At 36.8% G+C, this 24,874-nt stretch overlaps 1 protein-coding gene across 1 annotated transcript in view; it reads left to right on the plus strand.

The window, feature by feature from the left end:
• PDE1A (phosphodiesterase 1A) overlaps positions 1-24,874 on the plus strand; it is a gene marked incomplete at its 3' end in the record, with an annotated part of 343,986 nt that overhangs the window by 239,593 nt on the left and 79,519 nt on the right. Inside the window, exon 3 of the mRNA XM_080688950.1 lies at positions 15,573-15,686. Coding sequence (XP_080545076.1) covers positions 15,573-15,686 — 114 coding nt within the window. The remainder of the gene's footprint in view (positions 1-15,572; positions 15,687-24,874) is intronic.

Consider the following 24,874-nt stretch of genomic DNA (forward strand, 5'->3'; position numbering starts at 1 on the left):
CAATAAAAAAGAACAAAATTATGTCATTTGCAGAAATATGGATGGACCTAGAGAATATCATGTTAAGTGAGATTAGCCAGTCCTATATTTTCTCTTGTATGTGGAAGCTAGGGAGTAATTCCGATACCAGAGGAACTTCAGGTAATAGAGAAGAAACCCTAGTGGATCCAGGAAAATGGTGTGGGTGAGGGGAAGAGGGAGAATTAATGAAGGAATCACTTCCATTGACATTAGGTACATATGGGAAAATACAATGTCAGTCTCAATACCGAGTATGGGGAAGGGGGAGTGGGGAGGAAGCCAGGGAAAAGTCCACCAAGTACTGTGTGCATGGATGTCACTATAAATATCAACTGTATTATGATGTGAGACTATAATGCGCAAATAAAAGTTTTTGTTTGTTTGTTTTTTGGTGGTACTGGAGGCTGGCTTTGAACCTGCAAGATCCTCCTGTCTGAGCCTCCCAAGCACGGGATCACAAGCGTGCGCCATCACGCCCAGCAAAATAAATGTATTTAAAAAGATAATTATATCAAAAATATTTTTATTTTTACCAAAGAATAGTTAATCCTTCATAAGTAAATGATCTTGATGGTTTAGTTCTTTTAGTTTTTCCTTCTTTGGGAAAAAAACCCTATATTTCCAAATAATAATATGCTTTTACTATTTCTTGATTTATCAATTTAAGGCTATTTTTATGGATATCCATAATGATAAAAGAACAAGTAATTCTTGTCCATTAACTTCAATCAACATCTTTGTCCTAATCTTGAGAGAGTTCATTGAATCTTGTTTTGATATTGTTACTGATGTTTATAATATGATGTTAATATTAGTCACTTGCCAATCAGATATGGAACAATGTAACTTTTTTCTTCCTTTGAGATTCAAAATTATTGTATTTAATACATATGCATATATAAACAATTTTATGAATGCTTAAGTGATCTTTCAAAACAAGAAATTCTAAATGCTCTTAGTTTCATTGTTCATCAATGTCACTTTTTCCCTTCAGTCTTCCCTCCTACTTCCTTTCCTCTGTTATTCTTCAATCTGTCCTCGCTAATTCCTCAGAGGGGCACACATCTCTTTCTGGGACTTCTCTCTTGCACTTGTTTTATTAGATTTCCTGTTAGTCTTTGTTTTGATCAAATGTGTCTCCCAGAGTTCACAGAAAGTCAATAATTCCAAGCTCTTGAAATTGTTCCATATTTGAAAATGCCTTTTTCTTTCAAACTTGCTTGATAGTTTGAGAATGGAATTTTTGATCGTTCCTAAGACCACTTGTACAATATGTAGGACTCAAAATGAAATAAAAAATATGCAGTCTTTTTTTAATTACTAAGAACTTAAAGATGGTGACATCAAAGCTGTAAACTGCACGTGGAGCCCTTCTGTGTGCAGGCCTTGTGTAACCAACAGGGCAGGTGCCCAGGAGCCCACCTGGCAGCCCTCTTAAAATGAAGATCACGATTCTCTGGGAAACAGACTTTTTCCTCTCTCCCTCCTCCAGTTCCTATGTGTAGTTAGCTAGCTACTAGATCTTTGAGCTGCTTTTTTACTTTCTTATCTTTATTACTTCATAATCCCTCTTGCTGTCTTTTTTTTTTTTTCTGTTTCCTAGTCAGTAACTAGACTCATTCCTCTCACTTTCCCATTGGCATTTTAGTGTAAATTGTTAATTTCCAAGAGCTTTTTTTTTTGGAACTGAGGACTGAATCTAAAAGCATTCTACCTTTTAGCCAACTTCAGACCTGTAATTTTTTTTTTTAATCTTTGAACAGGGTTTCACTAAATTGCTGAGAGTCTGGCTAAGTTGCTGAATCTGCTCTGCAGCCTGCAGCTCTCCTGCCTCAGCCTCTTAGGTAGTGAGTTTACAGGTGAAAGCTCTTGGATCACCATTCATTCCATCATCCCATCAAAAAAAAAAAAAAATGTGAGCTACCATGCTTCTAACTTGGGAGGCTGAGACAGGTTAGCAGTTTAGAGGCCAAAAGACAGGTAATTGAGGGAGACCCTGTTTCTGTTTTTAAATAAAAAATAAAAAGGACTGGGAGTGTAGCTCAGAGGTAAAATGCCCTTTCCAGTACCCCAGTAAAACACACACACACACACATACACACACACACACACACACACACACACACCTTATGTTCTTGCTTCACTGATGCAACTCTTCTTTCTCTTGATTTTCTAAAAATTCTTTGTTTAATGTTACTCTTTGGTTTGTATATGTTTTCTGTTCCCTCCAACCTTTTTTTAAAAAAGTGTTTGTATTTGCCTATGACTTTCATGTTGAAGGTTTTCTTCAATGCCTGTTGGCCATTGATAACCCATTAATATTGAAGACTGAGCCTCTGAAAAGTTATTAAAATCTCTGTGTGGAAGAGGCACTTGTCACCTCTGGGATTCAATGAAGGATGAGCAAATAGTGAATTGTTTATTTCCAGAATGTCTCTTCGGTCCCTGCAGCAGTGATCCCCTCCATCTCTCCACTGTGAGTCGGTGAAAGGACAGGATCTGGTCTTTGTCACTGGAATTGCTGACTCACAGAATCCCTGTTTTCAACTGGCAGTCACCCCTGCCTCACTTCTGGTTTCCTAGGGAATAGGTCAGGGTAGTTCCTGGGTACTTGGGGCATTCCTCCACAGATACCCCTTTCTACAGTCAGGCTCCTCCCGTGTGAAAGTGTCAATCTGGTTTTATAGATTTCCAGAATTTTCTTTGTAGTATCTGATCCCTGGCATTCTGAATAGTTGTCTATCTGTTCTGGCTCTGCCATGGGCCAGATGCTGATCACTACAGACAACTCTGGGAAATGATTCTCCAGTCACTAATTGGACCCTCCCCCCAGGAAAAAAATAGGGCAAGACTCTACAGACTTGAAATCCCTGGCTCTACAGTCGCCCAACACATTCATAGGTCTGCACTAAACATCTCTCAATGAAGTGTCACTGTAGGAGGTGTGATAGAAGGTAAGCAAGCAAAGATGGAAGAGTCAAAATCAGTAGTTTAAGGACCAATTAGTAATTAGAGTCACTGCAATCCAGGGAATATTTACAATTGCACACAGGACTATGTAACCTCTCTGAGCTAGTGACAGAGGACTCTAGGAATGTGTTCTCATTGCTACACCTGAGCATCCAGGAGTAGAAGAGTGAGAGTATTCAGGGAGATGATAGATGATAGATAGATAGATAGATAGATAGATAGATAGATAGATGAAAAGAAACAGAGAAAGACAGAGATACAGAGGACTGTCCCTCAGTGCTCTCTGTGGAGGAGGAGGAAGAGGAGGAGAAGAAGGAGTAGTTTCTAGGAAAAACAGAAGAATCATTGCTGCCTTCACTCTTCTCCTTCCTTTCTTTTTCCTCTGAGGCTCCCTATTTGTAAAATCCAGTGACTCCTGCTCTGGGTTATACAGGTCAGTCTCCCAGAGCAAGGAGTGGGGCAGAGGACAGCAGAACAAATCTGGAGGGACCAGCATGGAGTGGCCGTCTGAGCTGAGTGCTAAGTAGGAGTTTTCTAAAGTCCAAGAGAGTGACAGAATATGGTAAACTATTCAGGAAATCTGCTGTGCACACATGATATTCCCAACCCTTCTTCTCTGGTTTAAATAAATAATTTTCTATTAGGTGAAATTCACTCACTTTTTTTAAAATGAGAATTTATAGAACTAAACAAATATATTACATTTAATATATTTATTTAAAAATCTAACATATTAAAGAAAATCCTTGATTCTACGCAGCCCATGGTATTCCTGAGGGGCAGCAGTGACCAGCCCCACCCCCTGGAAAAATGAGTTCTCTCTTAGAGTCAATATGATCTTCCTGGAGCTTTCTTGTTATTGGTTTTAGTGTGTTGCCTCCAAGGAGGAAGAAACGGATCTTGGAAGCATTTATACCCCTTTGAATGTTTGTTTCTCTGTATTTAAAAAGAATTCTTCTGCATGCTGGGAATTATATAATGTCCATTTCTGTTTTTACAAGAAGTTAATGTCTCTTGAAGTAAAGTGATAGGTAGTTTTAAAAACTGTGACTTAGGAGAATAATTATGTATTCCTCTGTACTTAAAAAACTCCAAAATTTTCCATCATTTACAGTCAGCTTTTTATATCCTTGGATTTCATACCTGTGGATTCAACCAACTGGGTTGAGAATATTCATAAAAAGAAAAATTACATCTGTACTGAACATGCACAGACATTTTTCTTTGTCACTACTCCCTGAATAATATAGCACAAGAATTTTTACATAGTATTTATATCATATTAGGTGTTAGAAGTGATCTAGAGATGATTTAAAAATATAGGGGAGGATATGCATTGGTTATAAAGAAACACCACCTCATTTTATGCAAGGTACTTGAATGTTTAGGGAGTTTTGTATCCCCAGGCATTCTGGCACCAACTCCCACAGATACTGAGAGATGGGCTGTATTCCTTTTCTCAGGATTAGTTTGCTTTTTTTTTTCTGTACTGGGGATAGAACCCAGGGGCGTTCCACCTCCAAGATACACACTCCCCTAAGCCCTAGTTTTTATTCTTTATTTTGAAATAGGGCCTCACTGAGTTGCAAATGGCTCCACTAAGTAGTAGCTGAGGCTGTCTGTGAAACAAGATCCTCCTGTCTCAGCCTCCTAAATGCTGGGATTCCAAGCATGTAGCACCACACCCAGCTTAGTTAGCTCTTTAATTTAAATTACTTATGTATTAATTGTATGGTACTTGAAATTGGACCCAGGGGTTTTCTATATCTGAGCTATAGCTCCAGTCCTGTTTAATATCCTTATTTTGAGACAGGGTCTTTCTAAGTTGCTGAGGATATCACTAAGTTGCTAAAGCTGGTCTCAAACCTATGGTCCTCCTATCTCAGCCTCCCAAGTACTGGTATGACACATATAGGCCACCACATCTGGCTACTTTACTTCTCTAAATGTAAACTGTACTGTAAGCACAGTTTAAGGCTAATAATATTCACGATACTATTTGTTATTTGTATTTAAGGCATGCAATGGGATGTTTTGATGTACATATTTACAGTGAATTGGTTAATACGTTCAGACAAATGACATAGCCAGCACCTTGTATATACATCCACCTGTGTGGATGGGGAAAACAGCTACAACATTCTCTTAGCAAGCTTCCAGTATAAAATACAATACTATTAACTATAGACCTCATGCTATATATTAAACCACCGACCACAGATTTTAAAAAGTTTTCTTCAGTAACATAAATCATTTTAGCTATTGTATATCTCATGATATAAAGATATCATAGGGCTTTACAATTATATTGGCCAATGTAAATGGAAGGTATCTGAAAATGTTAGAAATCTGTAAGCCTGGCTCTTTGGTCTAAGTTTAGGTTTTAATTTCCTGAGCACTGACCTTCAAAGTAGACACTTTCATTATTTAATGGGTTCATTATCATTCCTTCCTGCATTAGGCCCTGAGGACAGCAGCGTTTATAGAAAATGACACTGTACCTACTTGCTCTGCAGTGGCTGTCTAGTCTCATGCTCTCCTGTTTATCATCAGGTTTTAAAGCTCGTGTTAACATCTACTATAGGAATTCTTTTAACTTTACCTCTTTTGCTTCTCAGTAACTGTTTCTCTATAGCCGCTGTTGTTTGTGTCACTGGGGATGGAGCCTACGGTCGCACACATGTTGGGTGAGCGCTCTACCACTGAGCTATGTCCCCAGACTTATTAGTGAAGGCTCTTAACTAGACATTCACTTTATCTGTTTCTTCTTGAGATTTGATGGTTTGCATCTTTTAAAGAAATTATTCATTTTATCTGACTTGTAAACTTATTGAATTAGTGTTGCTTGTTATTTCATTTTAAAAACTATCTTAACATCCTTGCTTATCAGTTCTATTATCCTTTTCATATTTGGATCAATTTCAACTGATTTATTTTTAACCTCATTATATGTTGATTTTTCTGTTTCTTTGCATGACTGGAAATTTTTTATTCAATGAGAAACTAACTGGGGAAAATCACATATAAAAAAGGAAACTATAGAGCTGGGTGTGGTGGCGCAGGCTTGTAATCCCAGCATTTGAGAGGCTGGGACAGGAGGATAGCAGTTCACAGACAGCCTCAGCTACTTAGTGAGGCCATTTGCAACTCAGTGATACCTTATTTCAAACTAAAAAAAAAAAAATAGGACTAGGGGTGTAGCTCAGAGGTAGTCTGACCCAGGTTCAACCCCCAGTACTGCAAAAAAAAAATTGAAAATAAATTGGAAAAAAAGGAATCTATAATGAAAGAGAAATTTCAATGTTTTTAGTGAGGAATAAATGAAGTATGGTTTAATTTCTTAAGTGAGTAGAGATAAAAATAAATCATAATCTTCAAAGAACTTATGTTATAGGTATATAGGAGAAAAGGGTTTCAGTAAGAGAGATTTAATATGTGTGTATCCTTATATATGTATGTATATACATATATGTATATTCACTAACATATTACACATATGCAAAGGAGACAATAGGAGTTCTAATAACCCCCAAATATACATATCTTTTCAGTCTTTCTGGGTTGACAGTGTTTAAACCATACTGAGATGTCTCTATGTAAACGGCATGTTCACTGAGCAAGTATTACAGCATCATTTTTTGTTTTTGCTGTTTGGTTCTGGGGATTGAGCCCAGGGACATTATACCTCTGAGCTATACCCCTAGCCTTTTAATTATTTATTATTTTTAAATAGGTTCTCAGTGAGTTGCTAAGGCTGGCCTTGAACTTACCATCATCCTGTCTCCCAACTCCCAAGTACTTTAGTTACAGGTGTGTGTCACCATGCCTGGCTTATTATAACCTCTATGTTACAGGCTTCGTAGTTGTGACTGATGATAGGCTGATTCTCTGAAAACAACTGTTTTTAGCAGGCTGTATGAGTTAGAAGTCCACTTGAGTGCTGGGCATGGTGACACACACCTGTAATCACAGTACTTGGGAGGTGGAAATAGGAGGATCACAAGTTCCAGGCCAGCCTGGGTTTGGAAAGACTCCACTTTAAAATAAAAGGGACTGAGGATGCAGCGCAAAGGTAGACACTCCCCCCTCCCAGGTTCTCTTACCAGTACATAATAGATAAATAAATAAACAAATAAATCAATAAAAGTATGCCTATGGAGAGTCTCTGAGAGGGGCATGCCTCTCACTAAATAAAGTTTTATCCATCTTTGAGGTTTTTATTTCAACTTATTTCTTATTTATTGGTTAGTATTATATCCAGCCCCATAAAAAAGAAATTCAAAACAATGGCTTTCTTACAACCTTTGCTGCCCTATCTGAAAGAGTCCCAGAGGGAGGAGATAGCAGTCAGGTGGACTGGTAGTGTGATATCCAGGCCACTTCCATCTTTCTTCTCTTCCAGATTATTTCATGAGCCTAGATAATAGCTGGACCTTTGGAGAGTGCCACTGCACTCCAGACCTTAAGGAAGGGGTGAGAACTCCAACCAGCCGAGTTCACTCCCTTCCAAATAACTGCTCTGAAAGTCTTCCCCCAAGCCCTCCACTCACATCTCATAGGCCAGAATTTACTCATATGGCCATACCTATCTTCAAGAGAACCCGGAAAATGATTCTTTTTTTGTTTTGTTAAGTGGAAAAAATTGCTAACACAAATAAAAATACAGTGCAACTAATCAAAGAGAGGGTGAGGTAAACATCTGAAGTTCGTACTTTTCTCATTTTAATTAAAAAATTTTAACTGGTACATAAAAGCATTGTATAATTATTACACAATTTGGGGGTATAGCATTATACACACATATATACATACATTGTGTTATGTTCAAATCATTTCTCTCTATGCTCTTAAATATTTATCATTTCTTTATATGAAAATATTCAAAATATTTCTTAAAGCTTTTTAAAATATATAGTCCATTATCAAATGATAAATAAATATAAATATAGTCAGGCTACTTTGAAATAGCACACCAGAACTCCCTAAGCCTAACTATAACTAGTATCCACTGACCAGACCTTTCGTGTCTCTTCCCATTACCTCTTAAAACCCTGGAAACCATCACTCTGCTCTTCATGTCTATGAGATCAACTTTTTCATATCCCACTTATGTGTGAGATGATGTAGTACTTGTCTTTTTGTGCTGGCATAGCATTGTTATAAAAATAGATGCATAGACCAATGGAACAGAATTTGAGAGCTGAGAAGTAACTTTATGCTTCTACTGACATCTGGTTTTCAACAAAAGTGGTAAGCATACATTGAAGAAAGGAGTCTTTCAACAAATGGTGCAGAGAAGATTGGATATCCACACACAGAAGAATGAAACTAGACCTCTGTTTCTCAGTAATTACAAAAGTCAATTCCAAATAAATTAAAGACATGCATATAAAATATGAAACTACTAGAACAAAACAGAGTACATCTTTCAGGATGTGAGGTGGACAAGGATTTTTTGTCTATTTTTAATACTTTGGTGCAGTGTAGTCTCACATTATAATTCAGTTCGTAGAGGTAGTGACATACATATACACAGCACGTGGTGGGCTTTCCCCAAAGTGAAAGGAAGCGCGTGGCTCCCTTCCCACTCCCCTTTCCTTTTGTATGCAAGGAACTGAGATTGACATTGTTATTCTAACATATGTACATAAGGTCCATGGGACTGATTTCCTCACTAATCCTCCCTTCCTTCCCTTAGTTCCCCTAGACCACCTTCCCAAGCTTCAGCATCTAAGAGAGAACATATGAACTTTCTGTGATTGGTTAATCTCACTTAACATAATGTTCTCCAGGTCTATACATTTTCCTGCAAATGACATAATTTTATTTTTCTTTATTGCTCTGTAGAATTCCCTTGTGTATATATTCCATAATTTTGTAATCCATTCATCTGTTGATGGATACCTAGGTTGGTTCTATAATTTGGTTCCTGTGAATTGTGCTGTGATAAACATGGATATGCATGTATTATTATAATATTCTGATTTCAGCCCCCTTGGAAAGATATCCAGGAGTGGTACAGCTGCATCATATGGCAGATCCATTCCTAATTTTCCAGGAAATTTCCATAATGATATCCATAGGGGATGCACTAATTTGGCAATCCCACCAACAGTGTAGAAGAGTTCCCATTTCCTCACATCCTTTTCAGCATTTATTGTTGTTTGACTTCTTAAAGATTACCATTCTAATTGCATTAGATGGAATTTCAATGCCATTTTTATTTGCATCTCTCTGTTTATGATGTTGAACATTTTTTTCATCTGAGAGAGAGCCTATAGAATGGGAAAATATCTTTATCACCTTTCCTCTGTTGCAGAATGTTGCATACTGGTAATTCTAGTATTTGGGAGGCTGAAACAGAAAGATTGCAGGTTTGAGGGCAGCCTTAGTAACTTATTGAACTCTGTTTCAAAATTTAAAAATAAATAAGTAAATAGGTCTGGGGGTGCAGTTAGAAGTAGAATGCTCCTGGGTTCAAACCCAAGTTCTACACACACATAAAAAAGCATAGACCTATATAGATATTGCTCAAAAGATGACATACAAATGCCCAAAGGTGTATAAAAGTAATTACTATCACTAATCATCAGGGAAATGTAAATTGAAACCACAATGAGATGTCACCTCATTCCACTAAAAATGACAACTGGCAAAATATAAAAGTAGGTGCCAGTGGGGACTTGGAGAAAAGGAAGACCTTACACACTCTTGGATGGAATGTTTGTGTATGTGTGGGTGGAGTGCTAGGGATTGGACCCAGGAGCATTCTACCCCAAGCTATACCCCAGACCTTTTTTGGAAGAACGGGGTTGAAACAGGGTCTCCCTAGGCTGAGAGACTTGCTAAGTTGCTGAGACTAGTCTCAAACCTATGATCCTCTTGTTCAGCCTGCCAGGTGCCAGGCTTGCAGACATACACCACCATGCTTGCTGTTGGTATGAACTTAAATGAATAGAATCATTAATAGAAAATATTATGGAAGCTGAGCACAGTGGTGAATAAGATAGAATGCTTCTGGGTTCAATCCCCAGTAAACACACACACACACATGCTCGTGCGCATGCACATGCACACACACACACACACACACACACACGCACACACACAATACTATAGACAGTACTCAAAAAATTAAAAATAGAATTATCAAATGTTCCAGCAATCTTATTACTGAGTATATATCCAAAGTAAATGAAATCAGAATGTTAAAAAGTGACATCTTTATGACTATGTTTGTTTTAGAACTATTTATAATAGCCAAGAAATAGAAACATTCTAAGTGTCCCTCAACTAATGAATGGATAAAGAACGTGTGGAGCATATACACAATGGAAGCTATTCAGCCATTACAAGGATTGTTAAGAAGAGTGCCATTGCTTTTAGACCATATCATGCAACCAAATACAACCAGGCAGTGCACTATAAATGAAGGATAAATGAATATTTTTAAGCCTTTGCAAAGATATGGGAGAAAAAGAAAACACTACTTTAATTTTCATAAATAGAAGGCAATTTGACTAAGTATAAATCTCCTGGGATGGAAGCATTCCAAAAATCTCCAAATCCTCTATGTGTTACTACTCCACTGTCATAGTCACTGTTTCAAACAAGCCTGAGAGCCAGACTGAATTTTGACTAACTAACCTTAGTTGTTATTTTTGTTGTGCCTTGTTGTCTTTGTGCTGATAAAACAGTTACTGGTCCTTAGAACACATTTTTCAATGTTGTCTGCTAATATTACATAAAAGTAAATGGCACAAAAAATGTATTTACAACTTGCTAAATAAGAAGTGTTAATCCAGATGTGACTTTCCCCTATAGATAAATAGTTTCTTTTAGGTAGAAAATGTCAAATAACTTTGATGAAATTCTTTTTTTTTTTTTTTTTTTTTGGTGGTACTGGGGGTGGAACCCAGGGGCTTTCTTTTTTTTTTCCCTTATATAAAATGGTGACGTATTTGCAAATAACTTGCATATATCTCCCATATACTTTATTTTTTTATTTTTTATTTTTTTTACATTTTTTTAAACAATTTTTTTATTGAACATAAATAGTATACATTTAAACTATATTTGGTGCCCTCTCCCCCCCATCCCCGTTTTCCCTTCCCCCCTCCCACCAATGGTTGTCCAGGTTAACCATGTCTTATTCATAATTTTACACATGTTCAGATGTAGACCCTCATTAATCAAGATCGGCCTTCCTCCTCTCCTATCTTTCCATTCAAACTTAGCTAGTGTTTCCCCTCTAATATCTGGAGTCCCACTGGTATCCTTTGTGTTTCCTAGTTTGGGCATATTAGAGGAAACATATGCATCTTCTCCTTCTGTGCTTGGCTGATCTCACTTAACATAATGTTGTCCAGGGCTTTCCATCTGCTTGCAAATTATATGATTTTCTTTTTTATGGCTGAATAGAATTCCATTGTGTGTATTTCCCACAGTTTTGCTATCTATTCATCTGTTGATGGTGATCTGGGCTGGTTCCATATTTTTGCTATTACAAATTGTGCTGCTATGAACATAGGTATGCATATGTTGCTGTATTTCTCTGAATTCAACCCCTTTGGAAAGATACCTAGGAGTGGTATAGCTGGATCATATGGTGGATCTATTCCCACCTTTCTTAGGAATCTCCACACAGATCTCCATAGTGGTTGAACTAGTTTGCATTCCCACCAACAGTGTAAAAGAGTTCCTCTTTCCCCACATCCTCGCCAGCATTTGTTGTTGTTTGATTTCTTTATGCTTGCCACTCTGACTGGGGTTAGATGGAATCTCATTGTAGTTTTGATTTGCATCTCCCTGATGGCCAGTGATGAAGAACATCTTTTCATGTATCCATTGGCCCTTTGTATCTCTTCTTTTGTGAAGTGCCTATTTAGTTCATTAGCCCATTTCTTGATTGGGTTGTTTGTTTTGCTAGTGTAGATTCTTTTGAGCTCTTTGTATATTCTGGATATTAGCCCCCTATCAGAATGGCGGATGGTAAAGATTCTTTCCCATTGTGTAGGCTTCCTCTTTAGGTTATTGATAGTTTCTTTTGATGAGAAGAAACTTTTTAGTTTGATGCTATCCCACTTGTTTATTCTTGCTTTAATTTCCTGAGCTTTGGAGTTTTTGTTGAGAAAGTTACTGCCTGTGCCAATATGTTGTAGTGTTGAACCTATGCTCTCCTCTACTAACTTCACAGTCTCAGGTCTAATTTCTAAGTCTTTGATCCATCTTGAGTTGATTCCTGTGTTTGGTGAGATATATGGGTTTAGATTTATCTTTTTACAAATGGATAGCCAGTTCTCCCAGCACCACTTGTTGAAAAGGCTGTCTTTTCTCCAGCATATGTGTTTTGCCCCTTTGTCAAAGATTAATTGACTAAAGGTGTGTGGATTTGTTTCTGTATCTTCTATTCTAATCCACTGGTCAGTATATCTGTTATTGTGCCAGTACCATGCTGTTTTTACTACTATTGCTCTATAGTATAGTTTGAAGTCTGGGATTGTAATGCCTCCTGCATGTTTCTTATTATTGAGGATTGCTTTGGCTATTCTAGGTCTTTTCCTTCTCCATATGAAGTTCATGATTGATTTTTCTAGGTCTCTGAAGAATGTCACTGGTATTTTAATGGGAATTGCATTAAACCTATAGATCAGTTTTGGCAGAATGGCCATTTTGATGATATTTATTCTGCCTATTCATAGCACGGGAGATCTTTCCATCTTCCAAGGTCTTCTTCAATTTCTTTCTTTAATGTTTTATAGTTTTTGTTGTAGAGATTTTTTACATCTTGTGTTAGGTTTATTCCTAGGTATTTTATTGGTTTTCAGGTTATAGTGAATGGAATTGTTTTCTTTGTTTCTTTCATTGTGGATTCGTTGTTGGCATAAAGAAAAGCCACAGATTTCTTTAGGTTGATTTTGTAGCCTGCAACTTTGCTGAATTTGTCAATCAGCTCCAGAAGTCTTTTGGTTGAGTTCTTTGGGTCTTCCAGATAAAGGATCATGTCATCTGCGAATAAGGATAATTTTAATTCCTCTCTTCCTATGTGAATTCCTTTGATTTCCTTCTCTTGTCTGATTGCTGCAGCAAGAGTCTCAAGGACTATATTGAAAAGGAGTGGTGATAGTGGGCATCCTTGTCTTGTTCCTGACTGTAGCGGAAATTCTTGCAGTTTTTCCCCATTCAAGATAATGTTGGCTTTGGGTTTGCAGTATATTGCCTTAATGATGTTGAAGTACTTTCCTTCTATCCCAATTTTTTGCAGTGTTTTTAACATAAATGGGTGTTGGATTTTGTCAAATGCTTTTTCAGCATCTATTGCTATGATGATGTGGTTTTTGTTCTTGGCTCTATTTATGTGGTGAATAACATGTATTGATTTGCGTATGTTGAACCAGCCTTGTTTTTGTGGGATGAAACCGACTTGGTCATGATGTATTATTTTCTTGATATAGTTTTGAATGCGTATAGCTAGTATTTTGTTTAAAATTTTTGCATCTATGTTCATTAAGGATATTGGTCTGTAGTTTTCCTTACTTGAGGTGTCTTTATTTGGTTTGGGGATTAATGTGATACTGGCCTCATAGAAGGAGTTTGGGAGAGTTCCATCTCTTTCAACTTCCCGGAACATATTGTGTAGTATTGGTATTAGTTGTTCACTGAAGGTTTTGTAGAATTCTGCTGGAAACCCATCTGGGCCTGGAAACCCAGGGGCTTTCTACCTCCGAGCTATACTCCCAGACCTATTTTATATTTTATTGGGAAACAGGGTCTCACTAAATTCCTGAGAGCCTCACTAAGTAGCCGAGGCTGGCTTTGAACCTGTGTGATCCTCCTGTCTCAGCCTCCCAAGCGCAGGGATTACAAGCATGCACCACCATGCCTGGCTGCTGAAATTCTTAACTCGCCTTTATACTCAATGCCTTCAAAATGGGAATAATCATCTAAAGCAAATTGTCAGAAAATCTACTAAGTTATATATAAGACAGTGCCTAAAAGTAGATGAACTCTGTTCCCTCCTTTGAAATACATTAAAGCCAGGCATAGTGGTCCTTACCTATAATCCTAGTACTTGGGAGGCTGAGATAGGAGTATCACAGATTCACCACAAGTCTCATCACCTTAGTGAGGCCCTTTACAATTTAGTGAGACCCTGATTTAAAATAAAAAATAAAAGGTGCTGGGAGTGTAGCTTGATTGTAGAGTGCCCCTAGGTTAAATCTCCAGTACAACAAAAAAGGAAGGAAAGAAGGAAGGAAGAAGGGAAGGAAGGAAGGAAGGAAGGCAGGCAGGCAGGCAGGCAGGCAGGCAGGCAGGCAAGCAAAGAAAGACATTTGAAAAGAAATGAATTAAATTCTGCCTGGCTTTTCAGGAAAAGAGATTAGTGATTATCATTTTGCTTATCTATAATATGTACAGAGTAAGGAATACATGTTCCTTTTGTGCTTAATATAAGGCAGCACACTCAGAAACACTTGGTTTATAATTTGATGCAAAGAAGTTTCCCAAAGTGTTTCAATCTTATTAAAGTAACTGATATTACCTCGCTATATTAGATAACAATTGCTGCATAACAATTATCTCAAAACTCTGTGGTTTAAAACAATAACTTTAATTATTTCAGGGTATCTGGAGGTCAGGATTCTAGACATGACTTAGTCAAGTTTTGTGCTTTCAAATTCCTCTGAGAATTCGGATATATCATCTTATTGGCAATATCAAGAGAAAATCTTTCAAATTCCCCCCAGGTGAAAAACCACTGCAGTAAAACCTCTATACATTCATAAAAACATATATTTTTAGTTGATTATATTTTTAGAACATTCAACTTTCATTTTTATTTTCACTTGTTGACACAGTGAACAATATCTATAGTGCTAGTCAAAAGAGCACCCTTGAAATAGTTCCTTGGGCTAGGGGGGAGTGGTGGTAAATGCCTGTAATTCCAGTACTTGCGAGGTTGAGACAGGAAAGATTAAGTTCAAAGTGAGCTGCTGTACCTTAGTGAGGCTTGCAACAACTTAGTGAGACCTTGTTTCAAAATAACAAAAAAATTCAGGACTGGGGAGTATGGCTTAGAAGTAGCAGGCCCCTGGGTTCTATCCACAGTGCTACACAAAGAAAGTAAATAGATGATAGATAGATAGATAGATAGATAGATAGATAGATAGATAGATAGATAGGAAGGAAGAGAGAGAGAAAGAGGGAGGGAGGAAGTCCCTTAAGGTTAGCTCGGAAGAAACAAAATGACCATAAGACTAATTTTAATTATTAGGGGTATACTTTTGTGAAAATGTCTTAAATATAGTCTTGAACTTTCAGGAAAACTTGTCCTTGAGATATGATACTTATATTAGCTCCTAATATTACAGGGAAGTGAATATTACCTTAATGATTGGGTAAAGACTTTAATAATTGATAAAGCCTGGTCTTAGTTATATAAAAATAATGTCTAAAAAGATTTCTATTTTATCACCTAAAAATCGCTACGTCAAGAGTCTCCTTCAACTTGTGTGGTTAATAGTATTCTTTCCCATATAGTTATATGTCTATTTATATCTCTCTTTTTTTTTTTTAAATAGACTAAGATGCTTAGTGAAGCAGCTAGAGAAAGGAGACGTCAACGTCGTCGACTTAAAGAAGAATATTGAATATGCAGCCTCCGTGCTGGAAGCAGTTTATATTGATGAAACAAGGTGAGTCTTAAGCACCTCTTTATTTTATCTTCTTTGCCCCCCTTTGTCCCTTTTGCTTGACTTCCCTGGATCTCAAACAGGAATCGAGCAGGTCTTGATATAAAACCAAAGCCAAAATCTTATTAAATTTGAAAGGTTCCTTTTCATGCAACTAAATTAACTGGACTGTAATTCTTTTTAAAAATACACATTTCATTATATTCATGTATTTGAATATACTAGCAGTACTGAAATAATAAAGTTACAAAATAAAAAATAATTGAACACCTCAACACACACTTCACTGTCCTTAGGTCCAGACTTTTAAATGTCAGAGATGTGTAAGCTTATGTTGTTTTTCACTAATGTAAAGGTTTTTTCTTCTTATCTCAGACTTCAGAATTTCTTCTAAAAGAATGAGCGTTATATTCTCAAATGCTCAGGATAACTATTCATCAAACCCTTTATGGAGGGCTTGCTTAAAGGAAGTCCCCAATGTGTCAACACCAGCCCTAGGCTCATCATAGCCAAGTGTAAGGGAGGTTAGAAAAGGAAGACATATTTGAAGAGGGTTGTTAGCCTAGTGCTATGGTTTTAGGTCTCTTGTTCTCAAGGGGATAGTCAGCAAACCCAAGAAATTTGAACAGTGGCTCTTGGTCTTTGGAGAGTTCTAGTACTGGGTCCTGATTCTCATTTCAGAAAAGACAATGGTGCTAGGCTGATGAGGGCTACCTGCAAACTGAGAGCTGGGAACGAATCGCAGAGGGAGATCTGAACTTCCAAGTTTCACTTCGAAAAGTGCTGAGATTTTTTCAAACTCATAAGGAAAGTGAAGTAATAAGCTGAGGTCTCTTAAAGTACCCAGTTCTGACATTAGATGATAAAAAGAGATGCTAGGGTGCTTGATGCCACTAGAAACAGGGTGGGAACCCTAAAAACTCACTCCAGCTATCACTGTACATATAATGTTTGTGGTGTCCTCTCAGAGTAGCAAGTTATTTCTGCAGTATTTATAAAAGGTCCCCAGAGAGAAAAATAGTCAGCATTCGGGCATTTGTTGCATAGATGACAGTAAAGCCACCAGTCTACTAAGACCCTTTGCCCTATAATCCCTGCCTGTCCCACCTCGTTGTCAGTGAACAACCCGCAGCAGCAGAGTGAGCAGGAAGAGTGGAGTACCCCACCCCCCAGGAACCCCTTCCCCTCTGCAGGTCCAAGCCGGGGCCAGGCCTGAGCATGGGGAAGGTAAGAAATGTTTAACTAGGGATGAGATTAAAGTTTGTATTTATCTTTGTATACTGGACTTTACACATACAAAGTTATTTAATGAGTAACAAATTTACAATTCAAAAATCAATGTAATGAAAAAAGGGCTTCAGGAATCTTGCTTAAACCTCAGTCCTAAGACTCCATTCTTTGAGAAATCTCTTATGAGTATTTCCAGTGATATTCTAGATTTTTATCTTGATTTTCCCCTTCCCCTTTCATGGAAGGCAATAGAGAACCTACATATTCTTTTATTTATTTTTTTCCTCCCTAGTCAATGATACTTGGAAATCTTCCTATATCATTTCTGAACTTTTAATACCCAATCATGAAGTTCTGATGGGCATACATGTGCTGTCAGGGTTCTCAGACCAGTGCTGTGTGGACTGTGTTAGGTCTCATCTCTTCTCAGTTTTGCCTTTAGTGAGGAGATACTGTTAACTTGAAATGGGCTATAGTGGGATATTTACACTATGAAAAGTGCCAAATGCTATAAATCAGAAATTGGTTTTTCCTGAAGAGCCTGTTGCCAAACATTTACTATCACACTGCTGATTGATTAAACCTAAACTTCTTTCTTAATAGTCTTCCATGTGTTGGGATTTTATGGTCAAAATACCAGCTTAGGAAATTTTGCGATAATACTTATTATGGTTTGATTTACTATATGTATAGCAAGATATACAGCATTATACTGAGGATGTTTCTGTTAGGGTATATGTACAACTATTAAAGTGTCATTTGATTAAGAAGATTAGTAAAATGGTATTATTTAAACAGAAGATGGCTCAAGAATAATTTTGTAAATATTTGACTTATATTTTAAAATCTACTGACTTCTGAAACTTTTTAAATAAAAAGTTCTTTGTGGAAAAAAATAATTCAATAAATATTCCCAACAAGTGTTTCTTGAAAGTTAACTGGATTGAAGAAAGTTTAGCACATAATATTGAATAAAATAGAATTATTAGTTGGTGGAAAACATAACATAGGAACATACACACAGACACACACACTCTTCCTAAGCATTAGTGACTCCCGGGTTTATTTAAGAAAATAAAACAAAAATCTCTCTTTAAAGATGATTTTTTGAGAAAAATAAAAATAGAATTTCTAATAGAAATTAAATTCTGAGCTTTGTGGAGATTATAGCACAGTTCCTTGGTGAATATGACTATGTGTTAGATTTTTTTTAAAAAAAAACCATTTTCCTATGCAAATGCTGATATTTTATAAGTCTTGCTTTCAGAAGTGTCCCTTGAGATTGTTATTTTTCAAAGTTGCATAGTTGTAATCCAGAAACATGTGGCCAAAAAAAAATCTGTTTGTCTTTATTTGGATTGGTTTACTGCCAAGCAAAGTAGCATCCTTGGCCTCATGAAAAGTGGGAGAGGCAGCTGCCTGGGAGGTAGACTTCCAGATATAGATATTATGCTTACTAGCATCTGATAAAAATAACTCATAACTTCAATTTATTTAATGTGAAACAATCAGTATTATTACTTAAAATATTTATAGACTTGAACCCCCCAAAAGAAGAGTTGTTTAAATACCCTCCACTCAATTCTTTCTTTAAGGAAGTTACTAACTGGGTGTGGTGGCACATGATTATAATCTCAGTATTCAGAAGGCTGAGACAGGAGGATCACGGTTCAAGGACAGCCTCAGCTACTTAATGAAGCCCTTGGCAACTTAGTGAGACCCTGTTTCAAAAAATAAAGAATAAAAAATAGGGCTTGGGGTGTAGCTCAGAGGTAGAATGCCCCTGGGTTCCATTCCTAGTACCAGGGGAAAAAAAGTTACTTAACATTTGTAGTACCTAATTTTATCATCTATAAAATAAGAATGAGAACAATGCTCACCTAATAAGGGTTGACATGAAGATTGAATATAACACAGTACCTGACTGCAAAAGTAAGATAACAACCATTATTTTTGTTGTTCCAATAAAATCCAAGTGTTATTTTGTATTTTTAGGATAACACATACATAATTTATACCCCCTGGTGAAGATATCAGTTTCCTGACAGCTATTTTTTACCTAGAGAAGATGAATTCAGTTGTGCTCTAGTTGCCAGGGAATGAAAGCCAAACATAAAATGATGGAATGGAAGTTTAATGCAGAGATACACATTCCTGTAAGAACATCCTTAATTGACTCATATGTCTTACTGAGCCTAAGTGTCCTTAATTTGAGATAGATTATCTTGAATGAAATGTACTAATGTCTACTACTGTAAAATGTTAGTCTGACAGAAATTGAGAGATGTTCTGGCAGCTTGGAGGCTAAGAACCTTGGTATCATTGAGTATAGAGACTTCCAAGGAACTTTCACTCCTTGATCAAATATTTTTTGAATACCTGAAGTCACTGTCATGGGCACTGCTTCTCAGAACCAGGACTATAACTTCAGAACTCTGGTGGTTGGAGCGGGTCAAGAATTGTGAATACAACCCTAGGCATAAGGACTAACACCTCCAATAAGAAACAGTGAGGCTGAGAGGTAGAGAGAGATTGAAACACACTGATAACTTATTAAAACACCAAGTAGCAGCAGTCATGTCCATAGGGGGATACTTATATGGGGTAAGAATATGTAGACAGAGTGAGGAGGCAAACAGTTATGACCAGCCTTGCACGTGGTTCTTAGAGGTGAGTTTGCTCTCTGGCAAAGCTCTCTTTGTCTATTCTTAAATATGTGGCTTCTGAAAAGAGCACATAGGTAAAAAATTGTGTGGAACATACTAGATATATGGACACTGAAGCTCAGAAATATAATGTCAATGAGAGATGTGATTTGGGAATTTTAACTTAAGTGTGTCAGATTGTCTGTCTTTACTTTGTTTCTAATCTTTAACAGTTGGAACTCCTTTGCCATTTGGATGTTTCTTATCCTAAAGATTTTCAGACTGTACAGCAAATGTTTACTTATTTCACCAATCTGTCTTGTCATTTTTCTCTGCAATCAGCTCTGGCTCCAAACTGTTGAATTGTACCTGTGCAGGTCACCTTTTTCCTCTTAAGTTTAACTATAGGCTGGCTAGTAAGAATTAGCTGAATACCAGGATTTTACTGATAAATACTTTCAGGACCCACAATTCAAGCCCTTTCATAGAGGCTCTCTACCATGCATCCCTCTGCATCCTCTAAGGTTCGATGCCCTTTTCACAGAAACTAGGTCAACATTCCCTTCAGAAGTCCTTTTAACATGTTCTCCTATATGAGTTCAGGATCTCAAAGTCCAAGGCCAAGCAAGGTGTGGTAGCACAGGCTTGGAATCCCAGCGCTTGGGAGGCTGAGAAAGGAGGATCACACAGGTTCGAAGCCAGCTTCAGCTACTTAGTTAGACCTTTTGCAACTTAATGAGACCCTGTTTCAGAAGTAAAGAATAAAAAATAAGGCTGGGAGTGTAGCTCAGAGGTTGGATATCGCTAGGTTCAATCCCCAGTACCGGAAAAAATAAATAGGCTAGTCAATATAGAAAAAATAAAGAGTGCTAGTTAAAGTCAGGCAGTGGGTTAAGGAAAATGCACATACATAAGCTTAGATGTGGAGTTACTGATGATGATACTGAGAATAGACATAGAAGTAGGTGACGTATCTGAAGAAAGTGAAGTGGGCAATCAGTATAGAGCAGTTTGAAGACACTAAAAAGGATAAATCAGATGTCACAAGGAGAATCATTGGATTAATGAGAAAATTTTTGATGCCTCTGAAGTATGGTTTCAGTAAAGAGAAAATATACTAGATGTATTTTAGTAGTATGAGAAAATAATAGGGAATGGCTTCGTGAAGGAATTAATATTGACCATTTTCCAGAATTTGCTAGTATAGGAAAGAGCAGAAATGAACAATCTATTAATGGGGACATATACTTGAAGAAAGACTTTTTTTGGTTTTTATTGTTGTTGATAATGATTTACAATAGAAGATTGGCATCTGTGGCCTGAAGATAAATAGTTTTAAAAATGAAGATCTGGAATGAAACAACAACAAAAAAAACTTTGTAGAATGATAAGATTAAGAAGTTTTTGTTGGGAAGATACCTAAGAAAAGAGAAAACACCCAAGAATGGGTGGGAAACACAGACCAAGATGAAGCTAACCAGTGTGTAACCAAGGCTATCCAAGAAAACAAACATAAGTAACATGGTAAAATAAGAAATATTAATTGACACTTGACCTTAAACTCTGCTTCTCAGCAAGATGAGGTTGCTACAATAATTACAGCCAAAGTATGAAAAGTGGGTTCCAAAACTTGTGGACCACTGTGAACTGGAGAACAAGCACTTTAATCACCACAACCTACACGGCATGATGGCCTTGGCTCATGTGTGCTCCTTTGACATTTAGAATCAGAGTTCAGAAGAAGGAAAATATAAAAGAACTGACCTTAAAAACAGCATTTATGAATATTTTACTTTTAAGCGATAGAAAATCCAGTTTGAATAAAATGATCAATTTATTCCAGGCTAAATGATGCCAACAGATCAACCACTCTGGTGTGTTTTTCCTGGAATGATCTCTTCTGCTATTTTGAATTGTAGTAAGATGGCAGCAGTATTTCCAAGTTTTACATTCTCCAACTATCAAATCCAGCAGGAATGAAAATATATTCTTTTCCACTGGATCAAACAAAGATATCTCTCTCTTTCATTGGCTCTAGTTATGTTATTTGCTTACCTTTCAAGCAATCGTTGTATCTAGGGGAATTGAAAACACATATTCAAGGGTCAAGCATCGCATGAGACAGGTATGAGCTCAGTTTTAAAACACTTGCCCAAAACTTGAGAATGGAAGAGAGTTGCTTTCCTAAAGAACAACTACGTTCTCTTTGCCATGCACACTAACATGTTTCGCACCAGCACCACACGCAAGGAGACCTGGACAGTTTATGTGGGATGCTGAAAAAGCCCTTGCTTCAAAACTCCTTGCCTGGTGGCTTCATTCTTACGTATTAGTTTCTGAGCAAGATTTTTTATTCTCTAGTCATTTATTTTCTCACATGGAGGATAAAGTCTCAATCTTTTTTTGTTCTGGAATTCTATGGTTTTACCTAAGGTTCCAAAGCCCCTTTATAAAGACCTGCTCGTGACTAAACTATCGAAGTCACCAGGAGAGTTCCAGGAGAGAATCACTTATTTGCTTAATGGAGGATCATTTATAAAAACAGGGTAAATATTTTTTAGATTGTTCCCTTTCGGAGGAGATAACCCAGAGAAAATCAGTTTGGGAGAAATATGCTAAGACATTTCTGGAGTCTAGTGCATCATTAAAAAGGAAATCATGAGCCAGACATGCATGGTGGTGTAGGCTTGTAATCCCAGTATGTGGGCAGCTGAGATAGGAGGATCACAGTTCGCAGACAGCCTCAGCTACTTAGTGAGGCTCTCCGCAACTTAGTGAGACCCTGTTTCAAATTAAAGAATTAAAAAATAGGGCAGGGGGTGTCGCTTAGAGGTCAAATGTCCCTGGGTTTCATCCCTAGTACTGCAAAAAAAAAGAAGAAAAAAGAAGAAAAAACTGACAAAAAGGCTCCACATGTTAAATATGATCCCACTATTGTGATAATTTGAATCAACAAAATATAAATGTTTCTTGGATTTGAAAAAAAATATTTTAGATACTATCCTTTTTAGATAGTGATATTAAATGAAAATTGTTTCACAATTATATCTAAGGCAAAAATATTTGCAATTCATACATATTATTACATATACATCTCAGAAATTCTATAAATTAGATATTTATATTTTTCTGCTGTAAAATTAATAAAAATGAGATGCAGAAAAAGTAATATACTTGCTTAGAATCATATAATTATTAAGCATCAGAGACAAGATCAAACTTAAAAAGAACATATCACCTGGTTGTAGTCCCAGCATTTGGGAGGATGAGACTGGAGAATTGCGGTTCTCAGGTAGCCTCAACTACTTAGCAAGGCCCTTCACAACTCAGTGAGACCCTGTTTCAAAAAAATAAAACGACTAAAAAATAGGGCTGGAGGTGTAACTCGGAGGTACAATGCCCCTGGGTTCCATCCCCAGTATCACACACACAAAAAAGGAACATATCCAGCAACCATTTTTCATTCCTTCCTTGACAATACAATCCATTAAAAAAATTATTCCATATTCTTTCCAGAGACTAACCTCAGCCCCAGGCTCAATATGGGCATACTAACTGACCTAAACCAGTTATTCATCTCCAGTTTCCTAGGCAGTGAGCTTAGATATCAGCATGATGAGAATCTGGCCAAAGAGAAATGCTTAAAGGAAAGACCAGTAGGGTTATTGGCAAAAGGTTTTTTCTTCTTAGAAAAAGGATATTGTTATATATGAGTATGATGCTTGAAACTGATACAGCCATTTTGCTACAAGTATAATGTTAAATCTAATATTAAATTAATAATATAGAAATATGAAAGAAGCCCAAGTCCATGACCTATTGACTTAGGAACCCCATACTGTAGTCAATCTACCTTTAGCCTTTTTCTTAAGGAAAATAACAACTTTCTCTACTATTTAAACCAGGTTAGGTCTGATGTCACTTGCCACAGACAGTATGTTTCCAGTCACATAGGTATGTCTTGCTCCAAATTCCTGTTTTTCATTTCTAATTCTTAAAGGGAGTCACTTTTTCTTAACAATAAATCTGAACACAAATGTTTGATTTTAAATTGACTACTTTATAATCTATTTTCCCATTTTAAAAAGTAATAGGTTGATTAAATTTCCAAGGTAGCCCAGAAACATGTTGATCCCATGATGCAGCCAACATAGATAGCTCTTAAGTAAATACTGAGTACTGAAAATCAGATATCTAATTTTACCTTAAATAAAGGAGAAATTCCTCATTCCATTCTCTTCTATATTCTAACAGCAAGCCTAGTTCTAAACATGTATTGCTTTTTTCTGCTTTTCTCTCTTTTTTATCTCATCTCTCTATCAGTTCAGTCCGAGTAAGCCTATCTTTGAGGCTGTCTCCTGTCTATCTGTCTAGACACACATCAGTTGCTTCTGCATTGGGATCTCACTATCCCTCAGGGCCTACACACATGTGGGGGCTGGGGTGGTGTGGAGCATTTGGCTTGCTTCTGCTCCAAGGTGTAAAGATTTATTTGGAATGTGATGCTACCTTCCTCATGGCTTTTCTTGGTTTGAAGTCAGACAGGATGCATGGTCCCATCTCAAGATCTTCCTGACTCCTCTTCATTAACCTAGTGCATCTTTGGATAGTCACAGGAATAGATGCTTTATTCTGATTTATTAATTTCCTTATTTTTTCTTTTCCTGGGCCTTTTCTTTTTCTATGGGACTTAGATTTTGAAATTCAAAAGCAAGGAGGAGGCTTTTTTCATTGTGTATTATAGATAACTTGAGTTGGTAAATGCAATCATGCTGACTCTATAGATGATGGGCCACAGAATAATTGGAATGTCTTTAAAAATTTTATTTATATCATCTTTTCACATATGATACAGAATCTGACTAAAAATGTTGACATATATAACATATGCATCAAAAGCAAACAAAAATGACTTTATTCCTCATTTTGACTACTGCAAATACCTCAACATTTAAAAAATCTCTAAGACCAGAGATTAATCTTATATTTTATACTTGTATTCATTTATTTAATACATACATGAAGCATGAAGGATGCTCTCTATATACCAATAATTATTTTACTACTCAACATGGCTACTGTTAATTTCCTTTCCTCATTTCATTCATTGGCCTCATGGGTTCAGAAAGAAGTATATTCCTAATCTCCCCTCAAACTCCTGTCTTCTAAACATGTTCCAGTGCTTCTCAGCACTTGTTCTTCATCCCTGCTCAGTTGAGAAATTGACTTGTATTTTAAATCAAGTATCAAACAAAGAATTCTCTTTTGTAACATCAACACAAAAGATTATTCAATGAAGATGTCTTCCACCTGTCT

This window comes from Muscardinus avellanarius (genome assembly GCF_963383645.1).
Source record: "Muscardinus avellanarius genome assembly, chromosome: 2".
Lineage (NCBI taxonomy): Eukaryota > Metazoa > Chordata > Mammalia > Rodentia > Gliridae > Muscardinus > Muscardinus avellanarius.